Here is a 12,759-nt window from a genome sequence, read left to right on the forward strand (position 1 = left end):
ATTTAGGGCACAAAAACTTCAACCTTTTTTTTTAGTCTTATAATCAAGAATTATAAAGTACTTAGGCGTTAGCGGCATTATACAATAAAATGATAGAGTTTTTTTTTTTTTTGATTGAAAGACATATTAATCTTCATTGTACTGCTGACATGGACAAATTCGGTTCCCTTACAGCTTGATAAAACAATGCTTCATATCTGCTGAAAAATTATTATATTAAAAGCATTTGTCTCATATATACCTGCATGTCTTGGTTATGCCATAGAGTGACGCAAGGCACGAAAAGACAAATTATTACGAATTGTAATTAAAAGAATATTCTAAATCACAATTGACAGATTTGTTGGGATTCCTAGAAAATATTATAGATAATTAGATCATAGCGTTGAGAAGCAAACCCCGCTTGATGAAAATCAACCAATGATTGAACAGACATAGTGTGAATGGTACCCAGACAGCAAGAAAACCTCCTAAGAGAATAGTTAAACTTGGTCAAGGTTGAAGTACATCAGTGTCTGATCACCCCATCTGTCGCTTTTTGGGCCTTTGCTGCTATGTAGACAGTATATGTATCTTTCCTCACTGACAAGGCTTTAAGATTAATTTTATCTTGTTTTTTGTCATGGAAAGATACCAACAAACTTGTCCCAATCTGTACATGTTGCAAAATTACAGATAAATAAAACCAGCTAAATAGCAGTTACCATTGTATTACCTAATTGCATATAAAAATAAAAGCACAGTGTGCAAGAAAACGATGTCCCTAATACACAGCATTTTGTTTTGCACAAACACTAAATGCAGGTATTTCTGGGTATCAAATTAACAGGACTGATAGTCATCAACCTCACAGACTCACCCATGGTAGATGGAACAGTTGTTTCCAGTAGGAGGAGGAATAAAGAGAGGGGGACACAAAGGGAATGTACGACAACAACAAAAACAATAAGCTGGCATCTAAAAATGCAAGTTCCTAAATCTGAGTTCTGTGCCCCCTTCTTTTGTTTTGCAATATGGTCTGATCTTAAAAACCGCCCATCAGGGCAGAAGAAGAAGAAGGGGCATGGCCTAAATTTCATTTAATATCAGAGATGTATTTATTCATTTACTTTTGTACTGAGGCGTTATAAATAATGCATGTTCAGTATCAGATGAACATGCACATAGCAGCAGCTCTCCCGTGAAATACGTTTCTAATTTTTTTAAGTTGAAGCTGTCAGAAAGGTGATAAATCTGCTACTCTACTACTGTTTATTTAGTATAGAGGCTACAGTAGGTGGTGAATGTGTGTGTGTATTCAATTTTTGTTATACTATAAATGATCGTATTCAAATTATTAGTCTTTATTAGAATAAAACTTAGAATAATCAGAAATATGTACACAGAGAATAACGAAAATAGAAATACTAAACAGTAAAAATATTGCTTTTGTAGGCTGATACATTGTTGGTGTGATCCTTGCACTTTTCTTGAACTCTACTGTGCCAAAAATAGGAGTGAAAGTGAAACACCAAAACAATTGTCAAAATCTGATGAGGGGTTCTTAGAGGTTTATATAGTTAAGACACCAGAGGAAGTCAACTCAGCATCTGGCAGCCTCATCTGGATGCAAAGTTTTTCCAACCACAGTTTGAAAAAGCTTGCGGAATAATAGAAGCCAAGAAAAGACTTTATCTGATGGTGAACAGGCTGAGCTATGCAAAATTTCACAAAGATTAGATTGGATATCAGTGAGTATTATAGAAGTGAGAAATTGTAAAGTGAGGAATTGAAGTTTGACATTTTTTATGGACAATATGTGTGAAGATGAGTTGGAGAGAGGTGGAAGAATTAATGCTTGCTGGTCTTAGTAAGACAATGTTGGTGAGGGTTTCAAAATTTATGGGATCATTGCAGCAATATAAGTTATCAATATTAGTATTTTAATAGGCCTTGCACAGGGCATCCAATTAAAATAACAAACATGCACATATTATATATACACAAATATTAAGCGATTAATTAACCACACAGTGTCAGATAATGATGTTTCCTAAGCGGTCAAATTTTTATGTCTTTTGGCGTAACAGATTGGTGCCAGAGGTGCTCTTTGGCGTTACTATTGGATGCTCCAGGAGTGCTAGTATTCGATGCCATTAGAAACTACTTCAGGGTAAGGTTACGTTAAGCGACAACATGGGTTAAGGATAGGCACAAAAAATTCCGGTTAAGTTATTATTACAAACTTTTTTTGTCCTTTCTTGTGAGTTCAGAGTCCCCACAGCGGATCACTGTCTGCATGTTGATTTAGCACATTTTTTATGCTGGATGCCCTTCCTGACGCAACCCTCCCCAATTTCTACCGGGCTTTGACCGGCACTGCACACCTGGGGCTGGGCTGTTATATTACAAGATAAATTACATTAAAGAAAAGACCCTGCAACAAACAGTGACAATGTCACAAACGTACTTCCTCCTTACTATAGCAACCATGTGTGCCAAGGACTAAGCTTAATGATGTCACAAAAGGCTCAGTGATCCAAGATCAAACAAGTACTTTTTATAAAATTAAAACAAAATAAAATATTGAGAGATATTTCCTAACCACTGTATGGTCAGGAACGTTTAATGATCAATAGAATGCAATAAAACCTAAAATCATCTAATGACAACAAAACAAAGCAATTATTCTTCAAAGTAACCAATAGGAATAGGTTTGTCACTGATAACCCTTAGTGGTCCGAATCATGTGAGAGAGATTACCAACATCATGTGATGTAATAGTCTTTGATATTAAGAGAACATTTCAAATGATTACAAACTTTAAAATAGAGCAGAGGTCAGAATAGTCAAATTAATGGTTCAATGATGGAAAACCATCAGTACCACTTGGCGGTGCTGTGGTTCCATCAAAAACATACAAAATTTTGCAATAAATGATCATTGTGGTTTTTCATTACAATTATATTAGACTTATCTTTATCGCTTATGGGAATTTTATCCAGGTCTTGTGACACTTTTGGCATTAGACAGATTCTGGACATGTATATTTAAAAAAAAACAACAAAAAAAAAAAAAACAGTTTCCATTGGTAAACAGGTTATGGTTTACGATCAACGCTGGCTTTTTTCAAAGTGAGAGTCTCTTTGGGTTTAATCGTAATTAAATTAAAAGTGTCACAATCCTGTTCCCTGAGTTTAGTTTGTCCCCATTTCCCCCAGCTTCACTTCCTTTTCCAAGCATTTATTTTGTAGCCCTTCAGCCTACATCCAGTCTTTAGTGCTCCCTACCTGTCATCAGCCCTGATTATTTTCACGTGTCCCTGTCTACTTTACCCGGCTTTCCCCCTCAGTTCCCTGCCAGTTCCTCTTTGTGGTTATGTTGCATACCTCTGGACAGCAAGCACCAGGATCATTTCCCTGTTTGGATTCCTGTTTTCTTGTTCTGCCTGTTCCCTTTATTTGTACCCGTCTGGTGACCTTTGTTTTGCATTTGATTTAATTATTTGTTTATCCCTTTATTGTTCTGTCCAGTCCCTGCTTTGCACACCTTTTATTTTATTGTCTAATCAGTATTCTGTCATTTATTATGTGTGCACCTATCAAGGTTTAAGATTTATAGTTTTGGTTTAGTCTTTTGTCTCTATTGCTTGTGTTTTCCTGTCCTCCGAGTGGAGCCATTTTCTTTTTTCCATTCCTAATTCCCTACAATAAAAACGCTTTTATTTTAAAACCTCCTCTTGCCGTCTCCTTACTTGGGTCCTTAAAACCTAATTCGCGATCTGTGAAAATAAAGACCCTGTTTCATCTTACAGCAAGTATTGATGATTTAAAGTTAGAAAGACAGGGGTCCAACATGTATGTGCATTCAAGACAGAAGAGTCTAAGTTCAAGTTAAGGAGATATTAAAGTGTTTAAAGCCCTGGAAAAGGAGACATGTCTCAAAGAAAGAGACTTGAATATCATAGAGGCAGTTCGCCAGGATAAGCCTACAGTCATGGCCAAAAATTACGACACCATTGCAACTCTTTCAGAAAATAAAACCCTTCTCTCAGAAAATTCTTGCAGTTGCAAATGTTTTGATATTCAGGTTTAATTTTTTCCTTTGTTTGCATTGGAACAACACACACACACAAAAAAACTGTAGACAAGTCAAATCTGATACAATTCCAGACAGTCACCAAATATGTAGTGGAAGAAATATTGGCACCCTTAATGTAATATTTGGTAGCACCCCCTTTGGAAAACCACTTTTTTTGTAACCATTTTTGAGTACTTTTTGAAGTGTGTTTCAGGTCAGTGTCCTCCTGGAAGACCCATGACCTCTTGTGGAGACACAGCTTTCTGACACTGTGTTGACTCTATGTTGTGTCCCAAAATTCTTTGGTAATAATCAGATCTTTGTCTCATCTGTCCACACGACGTTCTCCCAGAAAGATCGTGGTTGTGTCACATAAGTTTTGGCAAACTCCAATCTTGCTTTTTTGTTTTTGTGTCAGCAGTAGTGTCCTCCTGGGTGTCCTGGCATCCCTTTTCAATTCAGATGATGACGGATAGTGTGAGCTGACACTGTTGACACAGATTCAAGCTGATCTGTGTCTGCAGATATTGCACACAGGAACATTCTGGAGTTTCCCACAGTTTTTTCTCTCAAATTAACAGACACCTCTTTACACTTCTTTCTTGTTTCCATGGGCTCAGTGGGAAACAACACAAAGGTTGAGTCAACTTTTCTCCATTTTAACTGGTTGCAAGTGTGATTACTATATTGCCCACACCTGTTACTTGGCACAGGTGTGTCCTAATACAAACTACAGGAGCATCAAGTATTTCTTACAATTTTGACAAGGTGCCAATCATTTTGTCCAGTCCTCTTTTCAGCTCTGTATGAATTTTTATGAAGTTTGACTTTTCTCTGTTTTTTTTTGTTTGTTTGTTTGCTTTGGTCGTTGTTCCAGTGCAAACATAAACAATAAACACGTGAACATCAAAATATTTGCAACTGGAACAATTTTTTGAGACAAGTGTTGCATTTTCTTGCAAGCGTGCCGATATTTTTAGGCATTACTGTCAAATGTCAAAAGAAGGACTCTGAAGTTTAATATTTAATATTTCAAATTGAATAGAAAATTACTCAATTAAACTTCAACACAGTCTTTCAGAAAAAATCCAATATGTGTTAAGTGCAAAGGGAAGTCACACTGAATACTGACTATTGCCCGTAGGAGCGGCTTTGTTCTAAATTAGCTTTTTTTGCAGTGGGCCTAGCAACACAGCACATACAAATATAAAGGTGAAAAAAGGAAACGCGCTGCAAATGAAGATTTTGATAAACATTTAAAAATATATAGTTTTCATGTAAACAAGAGATCTGATATCAACAACATAGTGTCAATAAATGGATTTTTCAAAGGGGAATTTTTTTTTTTATCTATACCCTGATTAGTGCCTTTTACCAATCATTTTACATAATTAATTGGAATGTTCTTTTGTCTTCATTGTCTTGTTGGGGCCAAGACACTGATTTACTATGGTCAAAGGCAACATTATCATTTAAATGCTTTATACTTAAATTGCATCATGAAACAATAATGATAAAGTATTTCAACAAACAAGATTACATTTGATGAAAATACTCTTACTTTGTATCAGCCCTTCCTTTTTATTGACATTGTTTTCTGCATGTATTTTTGTATTTTCTATAGAGAAAACATTTTGAATGTTTTTTAATAAATTCTGTACAATTTTTTTTATGACTTGTTCCCTCGACCCATAATTGCTCTCTTTGTGTTTCTCTCTGGTCTCACCAAGATTATGTAACATTTGGGTCCAAACAGCGCCATCAAGAGGCCAAAACTAGAGGCCAGGATGGCAAATACCTCCACTGCATCTGCATATTTACCCGGTGAGTTGACATAAGCAGGAACAAAAGCCACCCACACAGCGCAGAATATCAACATGCTAAACGTGATTAATTTGGCTTCATTAAAACTGTCTGGAAGATTCCTTGCCAAAAATGCTAATAGAAAACTGAGGACAGCCAGTAAGCCAATGTAGCCAAGTAGCACAGAAAAACCTATAGTGGACCCAACAACACACTCATATACTATTTTGTCATTGTGGTATTGAGTGTTTTTATGAGGTGTTGGTGAGGCAGAGACAATCCAGGCAGTGCAGATTGCAGCTTGAACACAAGTCAGAACCAGAACTGTTCCTCTCTGCTGAACAGTGCCAAACCACTTCAGACTTGCTCCACCTCCTGGCTTGGAGGCCTTAAACACAGCCAGAACCACCATGGTTTTCACTAAGATACACGAGACACAAAGCACAAAGCTGATGCCAAATGCTGCATGTCTCAGCTGGCATGTCCACAGTCTTGGCCGTCCAATAAATAGTAGTGAACAGAGGAAACAAAGTTTAAGCGACACCAGTAGCTGGAAACTAAGTTCTGAATTGTTGGCACGTACAATAGGTGTTCTGTGGTGATAGATAAATATCCCTAAGACAACAACACAGACTAACGTGCCCAGCAGTGAGGCGATTGTCAAACAGATGCCAAGAGGCTCATTGTAGGAGAGAAACTCTGTTTTCTTAGGAACACAGTGGTCACGCTGGGGGCTTGACCAGAAATCCTCTGGACAACTGATGCACTCTGTGGAATCTGTAAAAAAATAGGGAAGTTGTTTAGATGCAGTGGAGTCCAATAGCCTGCGACCCCAACAAAAATCTAATTTTAGCATATAAACCTCATTACCATTATCAGAATATTAGGACTACATATAGGACAACACTTACGAAGTTGTAATATATAGAACGAAACAGAAAAATTTAAGATTCGTCAGTACTCTTAGAGAAAACAAATGTAGCAAATTTGTTCAAGGAATGTAGAATGTCACCTCTTTCTTAGGGAAGGAACTGGAGCAATTGCCAGAGGCAGAGCAATACTACTCTCCTTTCGGTTTATCCCGTGAGTTCAGGGTCGCTACAGCGGCTCATTGTCCGCATGTTGATTTGGCACAGTTTTTACGCCGGATGCCCTTCCTGACGCAACTCTCCCCTATTTCTACCGGGCTTGGACCGGCACTGCACAGCTGGGGAGAGGAATGGGCTGGCCCTGGGCAAGGTTCAGTACCTTGCCCAGGGACACTTCGACATATAGCCAGGGCCAGGGATCAAAACAATCACCCTATGGTCCGTGGACAACTGCCTTTACCAACTGAGCTATAGCCGCCCAGAGGCAGAGCAATACCAACTAGATATTGTTGGGCTTACATCTACATATAGCACTGGCTCTAGAACCACTTGCCCAGAGTGAAAGGCATCGGGCAGGTGTAGGAAAATTCACAAGGCCCTGGATGAGTGCTGCTGAGTTCTCTATTTGACTGAAGGTTACTTAGGGGAGAACTCTGGCAGTTGTTTATGCACTAAACAGCACTTCGGAGTATTTGGTCCTCATGAAGACCTTGGGTGTGGTCCTTGAGAAGGAGCCAACTGGGGACTCCAGGGTTCTGCAGGGAGACCTCAATGGACCACGTCGGCAATGATGGAGAAACCTGGAGGGTAGTGATTTGGAGGAACAGCCTGTCTGGTCTGAACCTGAGTGGTGCTTTGTTATTGGAATTCTGTGTTAGTCATGGGTTTGCTATAACAAACACTAGGTCAATGATTGACTTTATGGTTGTATCATCGGATCAGAAGGTAGTTGTTGCCTGCCGTGGCGTCAACCTGAGGACTTGGTAATGGACGCAGGCTAAAGAAAGAGGCCTTTAGGGCATAGAACCCAGGCAGCATGTCCTCTGAAAAAGGGGCAGAATACGAATACGAAGGAGACCCTTCATCCATATTGCTGGCAGAGGTAGTTAAAGAGCTCCTTGGCTGCAAGTCACCAGGTGAGGATTAGATTTGCCTTGAGATGATGAAAGCTCTGCATATTGTACTGTTGTTTTGATTGATATGTAATATGGAGGACCATTACAGTGCCTGTGGACTGGTAAAATGGGGTGGTGGTTGCCATTTTTTTAAAAAGGGGAACTGAGGGTGTGCTCCACTTATCTGGGTAACACATTATTCAGCCCCCCTGTAAAAGCCTATGCCAGGGTGCTGGAAAGGAGGATTTGATCGATTGTCAAACCTCAGATACAGGAGGAGCAATGTGGATGCTGCTCTGGCCATGGAACAGCAGACCAAATCTTTACCAATGCAATACTACTGGAGGGGTCATGGGAATATGCCCATCCAATGTACATGTGTTTTGTGGCCTTGGAGAAGGCTTATGACCATGTTCCTTGGGGGTTTCTGCAGTAGGTATTGAAGCTGTGATGCGGGTCAACACCTCTAAGGCCTTGGTAATGTCGGAAAATGGTCAAAACCTTTGACTAAAATGACTAAAAGAATAAGACTGCAAATACAAGTGGTCAAAATTAATTTCCTCCAAAGTGTTACCAGGCTGGATGGATAATGGATGGATGGATGTATCTTTGTGGAAATTTCTTAACTATTTCTTGATGAAAGGATGTTTAAACTACAATGTTTAAAACATGAAGACCAACCAGTCTCATTGCTGATCTTTCCCTCAGAACAGGGAATGCAGTCAAAACAGCAAACAGGCTGCCCCTTCTTTCTGGCCATACGAGTACCTGGAGGACAGCTCTCACTGCACACTGACCGCGGTGGCTGTAGGGAGAAATAAAATGTTATTCTACACTGCTTTACAAAGCTATAATTATTGATCTGCCAAAAACATTACCCTGAAAAATCAGAAGTAACCTCTTTTAATTTAAAATTCCAGAAGATTTTCTCTTCGTCCAGTGTGAGTTGTTCACTTTTGAAAGGCAACTTCTTCACTTCACCCACATTCTGAACTTCAATTCTTCCATCAGGGAGCCACAGCCAGTTCATGATGTCATATATCGGTAATACGTCACCATTGTCGTCAAATGACACTGCATCACCAAATGTTGTTGTGAAGTTGACCCTTTCCAAGTAATACAAGAGCTATGAGGGATATAGGAAACCAAATAATAAAAACTACATTCTTTTTTAAATACCTAATAGTGAATACTTAAACCGCATACTACACTTACAAACATTGTGAACTTATGAACAAGACACTACAAGTTCCAACAATGTATTTCCTTGCCACTAACAGCATGCAGCATTTTCAAAATATTTCTAATGAAAATAAGCTTTAGAACTTAATGTGTGGATGTGCTATCGAAACCTCCCTTGACACAAACTAATTTAACAATACTGACAGTATTGTTAAATACTAGAGCAAAAGAGCAAAGATTTTTGCTTAAGAAGTAATTTTGTTTTGCGTTTTTATTTCATAAAGATGACTACCCAAAGGGCTGAGCAGAGTGTGGAGGAGAAAAAGTAAAGCTGTATTGAAGTAGGGAGATGGAGAGCTGCGAAGACCAGAAAGGACTGATTGTGTTCGAAAGACTGTAAAGGCCTCTGAAACAAATCACACTACATAAATAAAATTTGATTTTATTTTGTGCTATTAGTGAAAATCCCTTCAAATATGGGTTATATGTACAAACTCCACTTCCAGAAAAAAATGTTATTTCTTCTAAAAGAAGAAGAAATGTCATAGTAAAGAAAAATACAACTAAATTGGTGCAAAGGTTTGCATGTAAATTAAGGAAAAATGTACTTTAATTAATTTCTGATGAAAGAACATTTGAATAAGCTAACTGTACTAACTGTATTGGTTATGTCACGGGAAAGATGTTTTAGTCTTTTTGCCATTTCAAAATAACAGGATGCAAATGTTTGCGCCCAAATGTGCCATCCCCCCTCAAGAGGGTTGAGTGGAAGAATGTTAAGTGGATTTTATCTTGCAGCTTCAGACTAACCAGGTAGCAGTAAAGCGCAGGGATAGTTTGAAAGTAACCAAGACATCAGAATTAAAGAATATCCCACAAACAGAGAAAAATCACTGGACTCAGTCATATAAACAGCTGTAAAAGGATTTCAAACCTGCCATGGCTCTAATTTCTGCAAACTCCCACAGCTGTGCCCACTGAAAGGTCCTAGCTCGGATTCACACTGTAGCATGGCATCAAGGCCATATGCCAGAGCATAAACAGCCTTGTAAATATTGTACTCAGGCCGAAGGTTTGAAACATCCAATAATTCACTCTCCACATTCTCTAGATCTTCTTGTCCTGTGCAAAGTGCTCCCCCAGTTTCCACCCAGCCTGCTGGAGGTGGTGCAAATTTACACTGAAATGTGTGTTCCCAAAATTGATTCACCTGAAATATATTCAAAACTGCATGTTATACACAGTGGCAATACATTATTTGAGCAAAAACTAAATGACTTTTCAAGGATGAACAAACCAAGCTGTTTTCGTGGCTGTTGTTGTGCTGCAGGTCAGGACGCGTTTGTAACAGAAAGTCTCTGAAACCAGGAATTTCCCCACGACGGATGGCAATGCCAAGTGTGCCACCCAGGTACGGCATGAGCTGGGGGGTCTGAAGCACAGCAGCCGATGTCCAAGCTTCACTGGCAATCCACTGCAGTCCTGTCACATTCTGCCTCACCACCTGTGCATTACATTACACTTAAGATAGAAATTAATACTTTCATGCCACTGAAGTAAATTCTAGTCTTCAGAGTCAGTGTCTTGTTTTATTCATTTATCAGCTAATGCAGTCATTATTATTATTATTTTACACATTATTATGATAAAAATTAAGCTGGAGTTTATTCAGATATGAATGATATCCGTCTCAAATGGTTCTATCAAAGTTTATAACATTTACAGACAAATAAGTTTTTATTCATTCCAATATTAATTACTATTTTTGGAAAGAAAGATGAATTGTTACTGTCAAAAATGGAGCAGTAAAGGGAGCAGTGTAATAGAAAGTTCAATCCAACCTCTTTGATGATGTTAATCATGAGACTATCGTGTGCAAATGCAATGACAACACGAGCTGTGGATTTCTTCATCACATCCACAATCCTCCTTAGTTCTGCTGGATTTTCACCCCATGGCAATATTTCCAAATAGGCCAGACAACCTTCACCAGACTGACTCAGGTCAGATTGGAAGGAGCGGGCAGCATGGAGTCCATAATCATCATTACTAATGAGCAGACCTGCCCAGGTCCAGCCAAAGTGTTTTAGAATTTGAATCACAGCACGAACCTAAGTTAACAGAGAGTGGAGCGATTTGTGGCTACAAATATTCCCTGGAAAACTGTTATTCTAGTTCCAAAGTACATTATGTTATACGTTTCTATTTCACTTTGTAATCTGATACTATACAACTATACTCCATCACAATGTGAGAATTAATACCAGAAAAAATATATACTTTGCACTACGTACATATATAATATATGCAATTTTAGATTTTTATTGTTTTACCTGAAACGCATCACTTGGAATCGTCCTAAAAAAGGATGGAAACCTTTTCCGGTCACTTAGGCAGGAACATGTGGCAAAATAACTGACCTGTGAAAAACACAGACTGGACATTTTAAGAAACATTCAAAACTTAAGTATTCATTTAAAAGAAATCTAAAACATCTAATTTAAGCAACTGAAGTCAAAATGGTAAACTTACCATAGGTACTCTGTACAAACCTACAACAGAGGAGATGGCAATACAATGTGTAGAGGAAGAATCACCCACAATCCCTATGACTGGAGGGGTTCCTACACAAGTCTCATCTAATACAACCTGCTCCTCTTGACCACTGACTAATGACAAAGCTGCACGAAACCCAATTCCTAGTTGGACACAATGATCATACAGACTGTATCCCAGAGTGACATTAGGCAGCAGCTTGGATTTTCTGTTGATCTCATCAATAGCAAAGGCCATGGTCTGGGCTCTCCTGAATCCTACAACATCAAAACTAAAACAAAATAAAACTCATTGCAATTGTGAAATACAACATTACATGATTTCTAAAAAAACAATTCCCAACCATATTACAACAATAAGAAAAATATTAACAAATAACTTGACTGAATGACTAAATCAAAGAGACAGTGCAAAAGGTATTTTGTTTTAAATGGTAAGTATAAAATTTGTAATTCCTTTAGAGTAACAACTGCTCATCAATACGACTTTTTTTGACTGACAGACTCACCCATGGCAGGTAGGCTGTTGTGGCTCTGATTTAAAAGACACATCAGGATACGTGGAAAAGAAATGAATTTGAAACAGCCCACCGAGAATCACATCTCCCGTTTTGTGCATCCCATTAAGATGAAACTGTCCCTGTAACCGGCAGGAGGAAAAAGGAGGGGAGGAGAAAACAGAGAAAAAGTAGCAACAGAATAACATGAGCAGGTTGGTTTTTAAAAATGCCAACATGGCTGTTTTGCAGTTCACCTGTCTTCAGAACATAGTGTCATTCAAGTTTCATTGTTATATCGTCTCCTTTTATTGACTTGCAGTATTATTTGCTGTTGCATGCCACACCTCCGAGCCATTAGACCAATCCATTAGGAACCAAATGTATGTGGGTTTTAAACTAAATTATTTATTAGTATTACATTTTATAATCTTAACTTTCTTTGAATAAAGTATAATTTGCATTGTCATATACAGTATTTTCTATGTAGTTCATATTATTCATAATAACACATACTGCACATGCATACTTTGCATTTGTAACAGTATTAGACTGTTATGATACTACAGTTTTTTAAATATTTTTTTCTCAATAATCTACAATCAGTTACCTATAACGACCAATAAAAGCAGATTATTAGAAATCTTTGTAAATTTATTTTAAAAAACAGAACTTTCAC

General features: G+C 38.1%; 1 protein-coding gene across 1 annotated transcript; it reads right to left on the reverse strand.

The window, feature by feature from the left end:
- Positions 1-5,728: 5,728 nt before the first annotated feature.
- Positions 5,729-12,202, reverse strand: LOC137129029 (extracellular calcium-sensing receptor-like). The gene is made up of 9 exons (XM_067507813.1): positions 12,093-12,202; positions 11,561-11,855; positions 11,362-11,448; positions 10,870-11,139; positions 10,326-10,532; positions 9,963-10,238; positions 8,745-8,972; positions 8,528-8,651; positions 5,729-6,639 (listed from the first exon to the last, which is right to left on the reverse strand). Exons 1-9 carry the CDS (start codon positions 12,200-12,202, stop codon positions 5,729-5,731), a joined length of 2,508 nt encoding a protein of 835 aa, XP_067363914.1.
- Positions 12,203-12,759: the final 557 nt, after the last annotated feature.

The sequence above is a fragment of the Channa argus genome, chromosome 6, assembly GCF_033026475.1.
Source record: "Channa argus isolate prfri chromosome 6, Channa argus male v1.0, whole genome shotgun sequence".
Taxonomy (NCBI): Eukaryota; Metazoa; Chordata; class Actinopteri; order Anabantiformes; family Channidae; genus Channa; species Channa argus.